The sequence below is a fragment of the Opisthocomus hoazin genome, chromosome W (assembly GCF_030867145.1).
Source record: "Opisthocomus hoazin isolate bOpiHoa1 chromosome W, bOpiHoa1.hap1, whole genome shotgun sequence".
Lineage (NCBI taxonomy): Eukaryota > Metazoa > Chordata > Aves > Opisthocomiformes > Opisthocomidae > Opisthocomus > Opisthocomus hoazin.
The window spans coordinates 19,239,197-19,256,943 of record NC_134453.1 but is presented as its reverse complement, the minus strand read 5'-3'; the positions used below and the strand labels follow the sequence as shown (position 1 = coordinate 19,256,943).

Here is a 17,747-nt window from a genome sequence, read left to right as displayed (position 1 = left end):
GACTTGCAACCAGTTACTTACTCGGAGCCTGCATTTTGGTGTTCAATAGCATATTACGAATTGAATCAAAGAGTGGGAGAAACCTTCCATGCATCGCAGCCTTCCCTGACTGTAGATGGCTTTACAGATCCATCAAATTCAGAACGATTTTGTCTAGGTCTGCTTTCCAATGTAAACAGAAATGCTACAGTGGAAATGACAAGGCGACACATAGGTAAAATTCTCTGACATTTTAACTGTTTCATTTCGGTTTAGCCATTAAATTATCTGGAATGATCCAGGTAGGATGGGCAAATCCACGTGTTGGGATCCTTTCACCCTTGTGCAGCCAGCCATTGAACTCTCTCAAGGCTTGGCAAGGAGAGCTTGGTCTCTCTTTGCTAAGGACAGACATGGAAAAATAGAGAGGTCACAGCTTCTGAAATCAGGGAGCAATGTAGCAGCTTCTGCTACCGCAGCCAGTTGCAATTGGGAAGAGACATAGCAATAGCTGGAGCTGCAAGGAGCTGCCTTTCCTCGATCAGTTGTCACTAAGTTGGTGGCAGCAGCAGTCACACAGCTGTCAGGCCGAGCGCAGCACAGGAGAGGAAGCCACTCAGCTGTATGGGGTTTCTGTTGCTCACCTTGCTGTTCTCTGCCTTCTGGAAAAAAGATGATGAACCAAAGCATCCCAAGGGACAGGTTTTTGGCTTTCAGGCTCCTCGTTGGACCACTCTGCCGTGGGTAGCATTTATGTTCAGAGTTGCTTATCATTGAAGTTTAAGCTTTAATTACAAAATATTAACATGTTGCTTAGTTTATTCTAATTTATAAAATGCAGAATGGACATTGGTAGTACTTCTTGAGTTCTTTTCTGAAATGGAAAAGCTGCCATTGAGATAACACGCTGTTACGACATGATCAAGATTTCCTTTGTAATGGTTAGTAAAGAATATTGTTTTCCACAGTGCGGCATCTTGGCTTTAAGCTCTTCGTTAAACTTCTTTTGTTTTTTTCTGAATTGTTTTACTTAGCAACTTTCATGAGATTTTTTTGCTTTACTTTTAGTAAAAAAGTTCAGCCTCTTTAGAATAACCTTCTGACTCCCTCTATGCCAAATCCAAATGCTTGTCTAAAAATTTTAGATGTGCAGAAAACCAGGCTATGCCTGTGCTGACTGATCAAAATGGTCCATGATGAGGAAAAGCATAAATGTGAGGAGCTCTTACTTTTTTTTGTAGAGCAGCTCATATTTTGTTTGAAAAATAGTTTTGAAGAAAAAAGGGAAGAGAAACTATGGCCTTTAAATAACCTTTTAATTATAAAAAGTTTTGTTTGTGAGATTAGTTATATGTTACTTATCTTACTTCTGCTAGAAATAAATATTTTGTTTTCCGCTTGTGGAGAACAAGATCAGAATTTAAAAGCGAACAATAGGATTTCTTACGGGTATTTTTTTTGTAATAGGGCTAAATGAAGTGCTGTTCTTGTTATAGTACTACACAGAAGGGGTATGCAGTGGGTTGTGAAATAGTGTGGGGGCATGTAAGCGAAGAGTGTTGAAGTGGGATACTTGTGTTTTCCTTTTGTGCCGTAGTGACCTGTGCCGCTTCATATGCAGCACTTTTAATATTAGCGTAAGTTTTAATTCTGTTGAATATAATTTTTTTGAATCTGACATTTTTATTTCAATTTTGGTATTTCTTTAAGTGAAGAAGTTATTTGGTAACAAACACTGCTTCCTAACTTGGATTTGGTTACAAGCCATTACGTGACTAGAAAATTCTGTCTCACTCATGACCAAAAATTATTCTGCTTCTCCTTCTAATATTGTGCGTTTGTGGGAGAAAAAATGCAAGTTAATTGTTTTCTGCTCCTGCTACAGCTGTCAGCCCAGCAGTGTGATCCTGTAGATAATTGATTTCTGTTTCTATTGTAAAGAAAAACCTTGGCCTTCCCCGAAACAAAATACTCCCTTGTTTGTTAATCTGCTTGGGTCATATCATAACTAGAGTGCCTTTGAATTTTGTTGCAGGAAGGGGAGTACGTCTCTATTACATTGGTGGAGAAGTTTTTGCTGAGTGCCTAAGCGATAGCGCCATTTTTGTGCAGAGCCCCAACTGTAATCAAAGATATGGCTGGCATCCTGCAACTGTGTGCAAAATTCCACCAGGTTAGTAGCCTACCGAAGGTCACGTGTAAAAAGATCCAGTGGATGTATTCACTGGATGACATTTTGCTTTCCTTTGTAGTTTGGGCTTCTGCGTAGCAAGCAAGTATTCATTGATTGTACCCTTTTGACTTCTTTTTTCTTTATAGGATGTAATCTAAAAATCTTTAATAACCAAGAATTTGCTGCTCTTCTGGCTCAATCTGTGAATCAGGGGTTTGAAGCAGTCTATCAGCTTACTAGAATGTGTACCATAAGAATGAGTTTTGTCAAAGGATGGGGAGCTGAATACAGGTAAGAAAAAAAACCAGCTTTGCTTTTAAATTTAGGTTAATAATTTTTTTCTTTCATTAATACACTATTTCTGTCTGGCTTGAAAGCCATACATATGGGCTTATTACTAGTATTGTAGATAAGCTGTCTGCAAGTTGAACCCATATTTGACTTTTTCTCACCCTTAGCTATGGAGCTCCTAAGTCATAAAGACCAATAAACTGATTTTAGAATTACACTGCAGTCAGCTGTTGAGCAAGGAGTTTTGTCAAAGATCTGTTTCCTCGCTCAGTCCTGCTTGCTTTTTGTGGTGAAATCACTGACAACATCTAGAAGTTTCACAGTTTGTGCTGTGAAATTGTTGGCTGTTTGTTAGACGTACAGGCATTTTGGTCTCCGTGCTGTTCTACGTGGGGTATAATGAGTTCGTTAGGTTGTGGTGTGGGATGCAGTTGGTAGTACCCGACGGAAAGAATTGGAGTCACTTGGAGTGGATTCTACAGAATAAAGCAGCTGGAGAACACAGGTTTAAGGGATGGCAAATATTTTGGAACTTCTAGTGGAAAAAACTTTGCAGGAGTAAGATGACTGTGTTTATGTAGTAAAACTGCTAAAAACGGGTTTCAAGTGGAAAAAATAGTCTTTTATCTACTTTTTAATAGATTCCAATTGTATTCTCTACTAGCAGAAGCTAAGAGCTATAGTTGAGGGCAGTGCCTGTTTTTAACGTAGTGTGGGAATTTGGGAAGAAAAGGAATTGACTTCTGAGCAGTATTAAAGATGTCGTTATTTTGGAGAACTAGAGATGTGGTTTTAAACAAATCCCTTAAACCTCTCTCGAAATTGCCCACTGAAAGAATAGAAGTCTGATGTATCAATACCCTATTGCAATACATCATGATTTTTTTTTTTTTTTAAATCCAGATCATTTTGAAAGTTGAATAATGGCATATAGGTTCCACTGTGAATCCTGGGCTTTTGATTCTTTTATCTGCTCTTGAAATATATACATGTAAATAGTGGCATCAGTACGCGGGGGAGGCTTCTGGGCTAAATGAAACCATTTCTGTAAAAGCCTAATTAGATGAAATGAGAAATTTGAGTAATGGAATAAATTGGTACCTCTTTGTTAGCAAGAGGTACCCAAGAAAGAATCTGGCTCAAGTTTAAAGAACTGTTGGATTTGGCTCAAAAGGAGTATGTATACACTTAACGCATAATTAAATACAACATTCAAATTGGAACAGAAGAAAGGCTTAATCAGTCAGATTATACGGAGGCAACTTGAAGTGAATGGAGTGTAAGTGCTGGGTTAAAACAGTGGGGAAGCTTTTGCTAAAGTTATTTCTAAGGAGGGAGAATGTTGGTTATTAGTAGTCTATAAGCCCGTCGGAGATCGTAGGGCTGAAAAAGCTTCAGTGGAAACACTGCCAGAACCCGATTACTGACATAATGCTTAACTAGTTTCTTTGCATCTTTCTTTAAGATGGTGCTAATAAATTATTGATGCACTAAACTTATAAGTTATGCTGCAGTTGTGATTAAAACAAGTAGAGGTTGCTCCTACAAACACAACCTTGACTTTCAATGATTGTAGTCTGAATTGCCAAAATAGACCATGAAGCAGTGTAAAATCCATGAGTCTTGTTAAAACTTCCATGCTTCATGATTATGTCAATATGTTTCTCACAGAACAGGCTTTGGCAAAGCCACAGCATTGCTTACCTGTTAGGCATATGTGCATAAACGTGCAGATATGGCAAAGTGGTAGATGCTATAACCTTGGTAGACGCTATAACCTTGGTAGACAAAATGGCGTGTAGCTGTTTCCTCAATCTATGTTGGTTTGAATGGAGGATGGTGGTAGAAGTTCAGATCAGCAGACAAGTGTTCAAGTTAACACAGGAACTATCCAGGTCTAGGATCATCTTCTGAAGAAAATGAAGTAGAGGTAATTGCAGCAAAGAGACTTAGTGATACAGGAACTGGAAATCCATGTGTGGAAGAGGCTGACTTTTAGCTTTGAGACAGCTGCTAAGTGATTGTCGCTGTTTTATCAACTTTAGCCAGTGGAGCGCAAAGCCAGGGCTGTTGAACAGAACTAGTTATAGAATGTTGAGGAAGTGTGTTGTGGAACACATTGTGTAGGGGAGTTGACAGCAGTGGAATAACGAACTTCCTTCTTTGGGAAGAGGATTCGAGGCTAAACGGAATTATATTTTCTGTGGTTTAGATTGTTCTTTTATTGGATCACTTTGTTTTGGCATAGGCATTTGGGGCTAAGATAACAATGTTTTTTAGAGTGCTGGGAGAACACAGACCCCAGCTGCTTGCTTCTGCTACAAAATGTTGAAACCACAGACAGCTTTCAAAATCCATCCTCTCACTGGCTTAATCTTTCTGCCTTTTCAGTTCCTCTGTTTGTATAAACAGATTTCCATAAAGTGAAGGGTTGCAGTGCCGACAGTAAAAATGAAGTGGCTGGGTTTGTGTCTGACTCATCTGCTGCTTTTGAATCTTGATGCCTCCTTGCTTTGACTTTGGGATAGCTAGAATTACTAGGAAAAACTGGCTTAGCAACAGTAGTCTTGCCGGTCTAGTTTGGGAAAACTCCCATGCCTGGAGTGGATACAGTGAAATAACAGGATTTCTCAGGCAGGGTATGTCCAATACTGATTTCTTTACTTTGGAGATGAGAAGGAAGATTTTTGAATAATAGGTCTCTGAAACAAGGATATGTGGGAGAGGGAATGAAGCTTTTATGGTTGTCAACCCTGCAGCTTTACTGAGGCTTTCTATATGGTGTTCTTAATTCAGGGCTTCTGTTGTGGAAAATTCTAAGCAAATTGATGTAGGAGACAAGGGGAAACACAGTTTTTACTTGAATTGTTTGCATGAGGCTGTTACTGTACAAAAGATGTAGAAGTGTAAGATTACAGGAAATCAGAGATGAAGCTTGGTGTTCCTTTGAGATAGCATCAGTTAGCACAGTGTAACCACATACTGTGTTTTGATGTAGCGTTTCTGACAACATCTAGCAGTTTCCTTATACGTTTATCTTGCCAATTGCTCCAAAAGGCCAGACCTTATCGTAGAATCACAGAATGGTTTGGGGTGGAAGGGACCTTAAAGATCATCTGGTTCCAACCCCCTGCTATGGGCAGGGACCCCTTCCACCAGCCCAGGGTGCTCGGAGCTCCATCCAACCTGGCCTTGAACACTGCCAGGGAGGGGGCAGCCACAGCTTCTCTGGGCAACGTGGGCCAGGGCCTCACCACCCTCATGGGGAAGAATTTCTTCCTAATATCTAATCTAAACCTACCCTGTTTCAGTCTGAAGCCATCACCCTTTATGATTGCAATAGTACTGTGCTGTTTGGCCACACTGACAGTGTGGAGCCAAGTGTTTCTCTTCAGTATTGTTCCGTAGTTGTCGGCAAAATTCAAACGCAGTTCTGAATGCAGACTCTTTGAAGGTTAAGATACAGCAGCACACAGCTATCTGATGTGAACACGTCGTTGGCTGGACAATCTTCAGTTCTGAATTTCTTTTTAGAAGTAAGGCTTTTGGTGTGGCACTTGAAGCGAATGCTGCAGTTCTTGTTTTCCAGAGCAGAATATTCTCGATGTATTATGTATAGGCATGTAATTATTGATGTGTCATATAGATATGGGTTATTCAGTGGGTGTTTTTTTTTTTGTTTGGGTTTTTTTTCCTTGAAAGACTATCTGAATAAAGCTTAATAAAAGTTAAGGTAATGGTTGCAGATTTTTATCTTTCTGTGTAGTAGATATGGATGGAAACATATTTGATCATGTGCTGGAGGACTTAATGGTAGCCAAAGCTGCTTTCTGACTTTCCTATTATTCTTTATTTTCTAGGCGGCAAACAGTAACAAGCACTCCTTGCTGGATTGAACTTCATCTGAATGGACCTCTACAGTGGTTGGACAAAGTATTGACTCAGATGGGCTCCCCTTCAGTACGCTGCTCCAGCATGTCGTAAAACTCCTTCCTCCGTTACCAGTGGGCTAAATATCGAGTCCATTCAACAGACTTAATATAACAGCTCATCTGTCGTAGTATTTGTGTGTGGTCCCCATGAACTGTTTACTATTCAAAAAGGTTTTTAAAAGAAAAAAAAAAAAGAAAAACAGCACTTGAGGTCTCATCGATTAAAGCACCTTGTGGATTCTGTTTCCTATACTCTAATATTAGATGAAAATTTAGTGTATAGAAATGCCTTCTTCAGAAAGAAGAAGGGACAGTTCTAAAGACTCTTAATGGTGTTTTTATTGGTTATATAATTGAGTGTCCTGATGGTGAATAGCTAAGTATATGTACAGGTATCATGATCTCAAATATCACAGTATTGTGCTGTTCTACATTTTAGTTCCCAGAAATAGCTGTTTGGTTTTTTGATTGGGGCAAATTTCTCATAAAATTCCAAGATCCTGCTCCTTTATTCTTTTATATTTTTTTATATAAGCAGGTTTTTGAGTTGTCCTAAACGTAAGAAGCAGACTTTCCTTGTAGAAAAGCTTAACTTCTTGCTGCCTTCTTAAAAAGAAAATCTCTCCATTGGAAGGGAAAGAAATGTCTTGAGATTCATCTGTGAAATCTTAAGACACTTTATATGCTTAATGGGGCCTAAAATGAATTCATATTATAAATTCCGAGTGTCCATCACACTAGGAGTCTACTTTTCCCTACCCATCTGAGTTGATGCATCTGTTGCCAGCAGTATTGCTGGCAGTGATGTAATTTGGGACTTTTTTTTTTGTACCTCGAGTCATTGAAATCAGTGTTTTTTCTCATGGAATGAGAATTTACTGTAGCATTGGATACTGGATTAAGTATGCAAGGTTATTGGCTTACCCCTTATGTCTGTATTTTTTTCATTACAGATGTCACTTGAAATCATGTTTTTTAGTTTATTGGAGCCAAATACCTTGAAAAAAATCCTTTCCTGGGGTAAGCTAGACTCTTTTGTATAGGTTTTAAATAGATGCAGCTTCTTAACATATTTCGGTAACAGAATTTAAATTTCTGATCTGAGTGGCTTTGTATAGCTTGCTTACATACCAGATCATACGTATTCATTATGTCATAATGGGCCTTGTTATTAAAAGTAGTTGCTTCTGCAAAACCTCTAGGATAGTGGTTGCTGAGGTATGACCAGCGAAGGAGGACTTCTAGGTTCTTCGTGACAGTGCATGTTATTGTGAACCCTTGGACACTACAGCTGCACCATATTAAAAATATTCTGAAATATATTCTACAAATAAGTCTGGGTTGGGGAAGGGTTGGGATCTGTATAGAAGGGTTATTCTGACTTGAAAAATGCACATCTTACTAACAATCTTGTGATCTAGCTGTCTGTCATTCTTTTGTTATTGTGGCAGTAGCAGGATTGCCTTTGTCTGTTTTTTCCCATTGTTTCATCCATTACACTAGTCCTGTACTTTGTAAGTACAGCTAGTGAGAACTTAGCTTTGAGAACAAAAACGTGGCCAGTGTTACAGCTTTTAATCAGTTGACTGAATTGATGATAGCGATGGATATTTTTATGCCGTAATGACTAGGGCATAGAAGCAATACCAAAAATCAAGCCTTGAAAAAGTGGGCCAGACACCTTTAAAAAAAATTGGCAAAGCAGTTACCAGTTTGTGCTAGTTTTACCAGTAGACTAATGTATTGGTAGAACTTGTGAACCTAAGAAATAAGTTTCATGCGTGTTGCATTTGCCTAATATGTGAATACACTAATAAAAGTTTTAATTCTCACGATGGTTGGGTTTTTTATTAATTGCTGTATATATTTTCTGGTGAAGGTTAGGAATCATTTGCCCAAATAAATGGCGCAAGTGTCCTGCATGTTGTGGCTGGAAAGGTGTGGTTTAGGTGTTAAAATCACTTCTTACACAGCTGTCATAGAGGTTGTAGATCTCTGTGTGTGTTTAATGATACAGGCTTCTACTCCAGATCAAGCTTATTAATCCAGTTGCTTTTCTCTTCTGCAATCAAACTGCATCCTACTAGCTCAGATGTTTACTTTCACCTGTGAAACAGTTCGATAAGGGCGACTTGTCTGGATGAAAGACTCCGTTGCATTTATGAGCAGGTTGCAGCTTGAATCAGTTGGGTGATGGAATTGCGTAGCCTCCTTGCTGTGAATTTCTCTGTGTGTTCTTTCAGTTATGGCGATAGTACTTGCTTTTCCTTGAATGTTGTAATAACCTTGATTGTGCCCTTTTTTGGTGTGCGCTTCCAAGTAGCGTACAAGGACACGGAGGACGTTATCTGTGGACCTGTGGTGCTGCCTGCGTGCAAGGCCATCTCAGTCTGTATAGAAGTCACTTTTTCTGACTTCTGTTAGTAACACTATAAAATATTGTCTCCTGCCGTTACTGTTTCAGCCACAGTTTAGTGGAACAAGGGAACTTGTCTGCATTCGAAATGTTCGCCTGCCTGTATTTTATTTAAATAATTTGGTAGTTCTTGAGTAACTTTAACCTACTCCTGTTTCTTAATCCAGTGCCTTTCTGACTTAGCCCACTGCAGTGCTGCTCTTCCTCAAAACCTGACTGGTGCCTGTTCAAGTGTCTGAATGTGGAATGCCTGTAGTAGGTAAGGAATGTGACTTCATCCCTCATCTCTTCTGCCAGTCGAAGTACTGATGGCCAAAGTACAAATGAAAAGTGAATTTTTTTTTGAGGTTGTTTTGTTAAATAAAATACTTACCAAGCAGGGAGTACTCAACTGGAGATACTGTTAAGTATGGGCAGCCAGCTAGTTATCTGTATCGTGAAGCTGGAAAAACTCTCTATGTACCTGTTGCCTGAAGTTTGGACTGGGATTCCGTGTGCCTGGGTTCTGGTCTCTCTCGTGTCACTAGCCTTGTCTGAGCTTGGTTTTCATAGCACTGCCAAAGCCAAGTAATCAAAAATCTAGTAGTTGATGTGAACACCTGAGCCTAAAAATTATTTTTGAGTTGCCTTTTAGCAGCTGGGATGCACTGAGCCGAGGTTTCAGAACCCTCTCCCCTCCAAAGAAAAAAAGCCAATTTCATGTAAAAGCTCTTCCAGGGCTGAGGCTTCAAGAAAAATGTCAAATGCCTGGACTCTTGCACCTGTAAACTGTGAAAATTGATGGTAGAGCATTGTCTCTGTGTATTTCCCCCGTCCTTTTGGGCATATTTTCTATCTAGGTGGTAAGGTCTCTGCAACAGGAATTCTCTGCTGTTACTTTAGCATCTTGCACGGTGTCCTTTGGCTTCCAAGTGCTGTTATGCAGATCTAGAACATGGTGAGAGCTGTGGTGTTTTCTTGTTCTTATTCAGGGTGTTGTGCTTAATCGGAACTTTACCTCCTTGAGACGGATTGCAGACGACCAGCGTAGATAGTTTTAACTTCTGACTCTCCGTATGATCAGCAGGGAGAGGTAAAGTCAGAAGCTGGGGCTCTGAATTGCTCGCTGGTAGAGAGCCTCGGCTGTTGGCTGAGGTGCCAGATTTAAACACATAAAGTAGGTACGAAGATCTGCATTAGAAGATTCTTGGGTGCTATCAGTCCTCAGCTTAGACATTAAAGAACAATAGCTTTAAACTAACTTACACAGTAAAAACTAGAAATCACAACTACCATACTTCACTAAGCTTTTTATTTTCATGTGTCCAACTTGACTTTTCATGTTGAAGTGGGAGGGTGTGAAGTTTTGGGGGTTTGATAATGATCTGCAGCTCTAAATTGTTGGCACAGTGAACTGCGAGTGTTTTGTTTTAACCTTCAAACTTGTCATACTTCGTTGTGGTTACGGCTTTTTTTAGCATTGCAAACCGAAATTTTACTGCAGCTGGGTTTTGAGTTAAAATATTGTGAAATACGGGATTTCACTATGCTCCACCCACACAGTGTTTTACTGGAGTATGAAGTAGTGTTCCTTTTCCCAAAACAAGTTTGACTGTAACCTAGTTTTGGGGACACTGAAGCTTCAATTCTGGCTCTGAAGCGTTAGTGAAGTACCATCTTCGTTAGAAGAATTACATGTATCGCAAGTAACGTGCCAGCTGTATTATAAAGTGCTTCTAGAAGAACCTGTTCAGGGAATTAAATTGCAGCTGGTCTGAAATTTTATTACTATTAAGAAAATATTAATGAAATGTGTGTTTTCCTGACCGCTTAAGCTTGGCTAGTAAATAACCATCATAAACCGTATTGAAGGAGGCCATTTAAAAATACCCCTCAGTCATGCTGGTCCTCTTTTTCTGTATCTCTCTCCTGTAAAAATTTCTCTAGGTAAGGTTGTTGTTTCTTTTCTTGGGAAAGCGCAATTTGTGGAGTAAGTTTCTAGCGCTATATTGTCACAGCTATGAAAACTAGAATCAGGGCTTCAAAGCTGAGAACAGTCATTGATGTTACGTTAGCTGTTGTTTCATTAACCGTAATCAGGATTAAATCTAGTTAGCTGGCGGAAGAGAAATGAATGACAAATAGTGGATATGTAAAGATGTCAGCCCTCGATGCTCTGGATCCTTCTCCCCTGTGCAGAAGATCTAGTCAGAATGGATTCAGTGAAGCCCAGTTGCTTGTTCTGTTCCTTTCAGAATAGGATCCAAAGTGGCAATGGACATCAATGCTCCAGCCCTACTGAGGTTGTTTTTTCCTTTTAATTTGCAACAGTGAAAGTTGAAACAAAGCTTCTGCCACTCTGACTTTTCTGTGTTAACAGCCTCTAGCTATTTGCTCATCTAAAGCAGTAGTAAAGTATTGTAAAAAATTTGTGTGTGACTCATGAATTAATTGAGCTTAGGAGCAGTGTGTACCTGAGGCTGCAAATTTCGTTTGATTTTTAAAACACATCTTTGCTTTAAAGTCTCTCTTACTTGCCTTTTTGTAAGTAAAATTCCAAGAACAACTGTTGTGGCACCAAGCATAGAAAATCATTAAACTTCGGTTGCCAGCAGTTGTGGTTTCTCTTCAGGTGGGGAGGGGTGGGTGCTGTCTGTCAGTTCTGATTTATTTATTCTTTGAGACAGGAGTTGTCACCTTTGATCAAGGAGTAACTACACAGCGAGGCTGGAGCCTCAAGCATGTGGCCAGTTTACAAGGAAGCTGGAGTAGAGGCAGGTTGAGCTGTAGAGCCAGGCTCTGGACCAGGGGGTCGCAGACTCCCAGGGTTAATTGTTGTATCCTCCAAACCCTACAGAGATATGGAGCAGTTGGACAGGGCATAGCATACAGGTGAGCTTAGGTTGCCTAGATGTGTTAATTTGAAATAAAACTAAGGCATAATGAGTTTAGAAACGCTCCAGAAATCCTCTCTCTTCTGTTTGTGTTGCATGTCCTTGATGAGCTGATCTTGTAGGGTTTGCAAAGTGAAGCTGAGAAAAAGATGTTCTTCAGCTGTTCTTCAGCTGTTGAGACTTGGGTGGAGGTTATTCAGCATGGACACCCCAGGGCTTTCATAGCTGGGTGTTGGTGTATTTATTTTTTCTTTTTCCCCATGGAGTCACTGGTAGAGCTAGTGGTTAAAAAATAAAAAGCTTCAGGCTGTAGAGACAGGCTTCTTGGGAGAGGAGCAAGATTTGATCCTACTGTAGCTCGGAGAAGAGCAAAATTACCTTGCCACGAAACAGTGGTAGGCAGTGCCAAGACTTGTGAGCTGGTGGAAATTGCGAGTGATGCCAGACGGAGGAGGACTGTGTGCTGTCAGGGGAGGTGTTCGCTTGGGTACAGGTCCTAACAAAATTTCTTAGGGACCTGAGCCCTGTTGTGCTGTATGTCTGCGCTGTGCTTCCTCATACGCTTGGTTCCAAAGCTAGTGAGGGTGGAGGAAGCTTGGGCTTGTCTCCGCTGCACATGTAGATGGGTAAAACCTCAACAAGGTCCACTTGAGGGTTGCACAAATGTTCACTGCCCAGCCTGCTGTCTAATAGCGGAGAAAGGACTTCAGAATTAGTTGCCATGTAATTTTGTAAGCAGTCTGCTGAATACCAAAGAGCATTGACTTTGGTAGAGGAGGATCTGGAACAAACTAGATTTGTAACGGGGAACAAATGAAATTAGATGAGGAACTGTCATGCATCTGAGGAGCTAAGCAGTCTCGGAGGTACGGGAGAACTGTCGAGCACTGAGGTGGGCTGTGGGTTGGGAAGGACTGTTTGCTCTGGAGAGCGTCCACCTCCAGACTGGACATATCTAACAGGATCCTGGTTTGCAGAACAGATTCGTACACAGCACTGAGGTGTACATTCATACGCCAGCATAAACCTTCTCTCCTCGTTTTGTAGTTAAACCTTGGAAATGATAACATTCATTTAGGAACAATAATCCCCTTCTAGACAAGTACACTATCTTTTCTCTTACAGCTTCAGAAGTCTGAGAGCCCAATGGGAGGAAAACCCACAGCTGTTAGCAACGCTGATGTTAGTACTGATGTGAGGGAAATATCTTCAGAATGTACTCAGACTTTGAGGTTTGTGCAGCTCATGAGATTAAAATGGGCAGAGAGCCAGGGCTGAGAAATACTGAGGTTTAGTAGAACAGGAAAAGTGGTGGAGCTGAAAAAAAAATGAGTGTGGCTGCTGGTTGGCTTCAGCGGTGATACGTGGTCACAGAAGCACCCTTACCAGTTACCCGAATGCTCTTGATACGTATCTGCTAGTTAGGGATCTTAAAATGAGTTTTCCTTTTGTTACAGCACTGAAAGAGTTGTTGGAGCACAGGAGCAGGCTTAATGGAAATTGGGCCGAGGGGAGCACAGATCTAGTTTTGCATCTCGGTTGCTATCAAAGCTGAGACTCTGATTTAGTCCCTTGAGGAGCAGCTTGAGCTCGAGACTGAAGAACTGACACAACTTGTCCTGCAGCCTGGCGCTGGATGGAAGAGACTGTTACCTGACCACGAGGAGAAGCAGCCTTCCGCATAGTCATAAAAAGCCCACAACCTCTGTGAGAACAAGGTTTGCTGTAATACCTACACAAATTTTGATTCTGAAGGTGACAAGTTTGCTTTTTATTTCGTGAGAATGCTCAAACGATCCTTGGGAGTGTTCAAGTGCTCCTCAGCAAACCGTTGATCTCATCCTGTGGAGTGAAGGTGTTTTGTTGTGGGATTTTGAGAGGGAGGAATTTTTTTGGGGGGGGACTGAGCAGAGAGTCTGACTTGGTGAAGCTCTGCAAGACTTCTTTGTCTCCCGATTTCTTTCTAAACACGCTTAAGTCTGAAGTTGGTGGGTTTTTGCATGACAAACAGCAGTCGTGCTTGTTAAATGTGGAGAAAACACTGTGGTGTTCTGAGGCCCTGAGGAAGAATATTAAAGAGGATTTTTTTTTTCCAAAATGCTTATTTGCCCATAGCAGCAAGTCATATTAGAAAGGGGGAGGAAAAACAGCTTCAAAATTATCTATTTAAAAAAGGAGGGGGGAGGTAGGAAAGGAGTTAGTGTGCAAGTAGCAGTTTAAATATTCTAATGGTGTTTGGATTGAGAGCACTGGGTTGAAATTTGCCTGGCTGGTGGACCAAAGCCTAGTTGAAGTTAAGCTCGAAGAGGCTTAATTTCAAGTGTAGAACACTTGGATCACAAATATGTATTATATTTTTAGTTTGCTGTGTCAACAGACACCGTTGTTTTGTATGGTTCTGTTTGGCTGACAAACAGCATGGCAAAGGTGTCCTGTCTCCTGTGAAGACACTTGAAGACAGGTCAGCCATCGGTTGAATTATTAATGTTATGTGAGGTAAAAAAAGAACTTGGTGCATCTGCGAGGGCCGTTCTGACCTTGGTGCCACCCCAAGGCCACAAGCTAACCCTTGGTAGTCCTGTTTCTCCTGTGTGCGTTCACATGTACCCTCTCAGACCTTATTTTTGATGTCTACTTGAAATCAAGGGGGGACTGACAGGAGGCTTTGCTGCTGCTGTAGTAATACCATAATTACATGATAATGACCATAATTTGTGTGTTCTCTCTGAGCTCTACCTGCTGGCAGTAGAGCTGCGGCCAGTTCACACATGAGTGGACACTATTTGGGGTCAAAACCTTTGAGTGCGGTCTTTGTTAGGGAAGCAAAAGGCAACTGTGAAGTTGTGGGGATCTGTTTATACCCAGTGCTTCCCAGATGTTCTCGGAGAGCTGAGACACTTAAATGAACAGAAAGAATACTTTATTATGACATTGGGAGGATGAGCAGGATTTTGGGAAGATGAATGTTCAGCCTGAAGAAGAGAAGGCTGCGAGGGGACCTAATAAATGCTTATAAATATCTGAAGGATGGGTGTCAGGAGGATGGGGACAAGCTCTTTTCAGTGGTGCCCAGTGACAGGACAAGGGGCAATGGGCACAAACTGAAGCAGAGGAAGTTCCAGCTGAACCTGAGGAAGAACTTCTTCCCTCTGAGGGTGACGGAGCCCTGGCCCAGGCTGCCCAGGGAGGTTGTGGAGTCTCCTTCTCCGGAGATATTCAAGACCTGTCTGGACGCGGTCCTGTGCAGCCTGCTCTGGGTGACCCTGCTTCGGCAGGGGGGTTGGACTAGATGACCCACAGAGGTCTCTTCCAACCTCTACCATTCTGTGATTCTGTAATGTCTGCACTAGGGTAGGCAAAGATGTTTCTTCCCCTGCCTTCGCCCAATCCCTTATGTCTGGTGCTAGCGAAAGATCTGGGTATGTTTAGAAGAACTAATGTGCTGTTAATTAGTACTGCAGTAGGTAGCACTAATTGCTAGTGTTGGGACTGTTATGTCCAGCTGGGTGGCTAATAGAATGAAGACAGATGGCAATGGATTAACTGACTTTCTTGACTGTGGTTCAGATGCTGGCTTGAGGAGCTCCAGTCTACTTGCAGAGGCTGCTGGTAGGCTCAATTTACTAGGACCCTGTCAAAAGCCAGCTTAATGAATTGGCTAAGTATTGAAATGCATATTTCTTTATTAGGCCAAATCATTGAAAGACATCTAGTTAAGAAAATATGTAGCTGGATTAAAACAGTGGGGGAGCAGGGAGGAATTGGTGGATTTCTTCCCATGATGTGGGATGTTGAAGTGGCAGTTCCAGTTCAACCCAAAATTCATGTATCAGATGCCCATATTGGTGTGTCTGCAGCCATGGAGCTCTGGCTATGAAACTTCCCCAGCAGTGATTGCACTAATTCCAAAACTACTAATTTCTAAGATGTACCTTTTGAGGCGTACAGGAGCTATTCCTCCTCATTCGATGTTCTTAAATGTCCTGTGCTGTAGCTGGCCTTGATGAAACCTAGCCTTTCACTGAGCAGTCTGGGATCTTTTTGGTGTTTTGTATTCCTCTTATCCATGTGGTCAACGCGATGTCAACTCTATCGCAAGCCAAGTCCCTTAAAGCCTCTTTTCCACAGAAAGGAACTAATTAAGTGTGAAGATTAAAAAGGGATGATACATCGATATTGAATATGATAGAGGTAACATGATCATAATTTCAGAAGTTCAGGAAAAAAAAGGTAGGAGATCTTTCTCAGCCACATTCCCTTAAAAGGTGCTTGCATGGGTGGTTTTATGTAGCAGAGGCATGGGGTTCTCTCAATGTGGGTGTCAAACCTCCACAGTTGTGGAGGAGTAGGGGGAAAATGATCTCTTCCAAGTTCGTGTGGAGGAGTGCCAAGGGAGGCAGAAGTAGACTATGATGAGTGGTATCTATGTGAAGGTGGAAAGTGGAGAAGTACAATCAGTGGGTAGTATTTTATGCCCTTGTTTTGCTGGAGTCCTCAGGTACCGCTTGTGTTTGTCAACCTAATGTACTTTCAAATCAGTTTAAACTCCTGGGGAGTTTCTTGGTTGCCGGATAATGCAGCAGCAGAGCCAACATTAAAGCCCACATCTTCCAGCCTCGGGCTGATTTCACTAAGCCACAAAATCTTTTTGACAGGGTACCAACGTTAGCAGCCTGTAGCTCTGAGTCATGGAATCTTTGAAGTGACTTGTATATGACTCCAGAGACGTGTTTTGCTTTGTCTCTGCCTTCCTTTGGCTTGTGGCTTTGGTCTGGTTTCAGCCCAATGAGACCCATCAGGGTGGCACTTGTCCTTAGTTAATGAGGCAGCGGTGGAGGCACTGTGACCAGGCTGTAACTCAAGATGGGGTTGGCCTTCTGACCAGCTGAAATAGGAAAGTATCTTCTTCAAAGAGGCAAAATAATGAGAAACAGATGTTGATATTTATGAAACTACTTGTACATCAGTTGACTGACTATTTTTGTTCTTAGTAGTCTTGGAAGTTGCAGATGTGACACTACTACAAGCAGTCTTTGCTCATTTTGAGGGTAAAGCTACTTTGCACAAGGCCTGAGGACCCTCACTGACCTTGATTTCTTATGTAAGAGAAGCTCTTGACCGTAGGCATCAACCCAATGCATGTTCCCAAAGCAATCTGATAAACAATCTGTGCACTTCTCACCTCACAGAGAAGGTGGGTGAGAAAGGCCAGTGATGGATGCTGTTTCATGGCTAGCAGGCTTTTAAATATAACCCGTTCCTTGTAAGAGTGAAGAAGTTTGAAAGAAAAGCAAGTTAGCACCTTGGCTTTAGTGTTGCATTGAGAGTAACTCAGTCCTTGGAACATTACTACTCTTAAACAAAAAAGAAAACAGAGGGGGTACCTGTGTTGATTACAATGTTTTAAGGAACTTTATAATGTCAAGAAAGTCTTTGTTGATGATAGTTTTCAATCTCCACAAAAGAAGCCACCAAATTTCATTATCTTTGGATTAAAAAATGAAAAATAAGAAAAAAAAAGCAAGGCAGTTTTGGCAGAGATTAATTTTTACGTGGAAAAGTGTTGATTACATGGAACTGTTGAATAAAAGCAAAGCAGACAAGTTGGTCCCTTGGTCATCTTTCCAGCCAGGGAACCTCCCTGAGCTTATGTCACCCCATGCATCTCCAGCTATTTCAAAATTAAATTTTTATGACAAGTCTACTGAATATTTCTCACTTTGATTTTTTTTTTTTTTTTTTTTCTCCCATATAACATCAAAAATCACAAAGCCTAGGACAGCTGGAATCTGGAAAAAGGCCACAAAAACATGTTTCAAAGACATCCTACAGTGGTTGCAGGTAAGACCCTGTGGTCTCAGGTAGGTGCCGAGCTTGGTTAGAATCATGTGTTATTGTGAGCATGGAGTTTGTTAGGGGACCTTGTGACTCCCTAGCAAGCCAACCTTGACTTCCTGTGGGCAAGGTTTCCACTATGCTAAACTTGATTCTGCAGTTGACGTCCCAGCCAACCACCGTGGTCAGATGGTGTCTGTTGCTGTTGGGCACATGGTCTTTGTTCTTCACATGAGGTGTCATATATA

At 41.3% G+C, this 17,747-nt stretch overlaps 1 protein-coding gene across 3 annotated transcripts in view; it reads left to right on the top strand.

Moving 5' to 3' along the window:
• LOC142365603 (mothers against decapentaplegic homolog 2-like) overlaps positions 1 to 8,207 on the top strand; it is a 47,177-nt gene extending 38,970 nt beyond the window's left edge. For all 3 annotated transcript variants that reach the window (XM_075446528.1, XM_075446526.1, XM_075446527.1), the window contains 4 exons: positions 2 to 214; positions 2,015 to 2,152; positions 2,299 to 2,443; positions 6,304 to 8,207. In XM_075446528.1, coding sequence (XP_075302643.1) covers positions 2 to 214; positions 2,015 to 2,152; positions 2,299 to 2,443; positions 6,304 to 6,427 — 620 coding nt within the window. In that variant the 3' untranslated portion in view covers positions 6,428 to 8,207. The remainder of the gene's footprint in view (position 1; positions 215 to 2,014; positions 2,153 to 2,298; positions 2,444 to 6,303) is intronic.
• Positions 8,208 to 17,747: the final 9,540 nt, after the last annotated feature.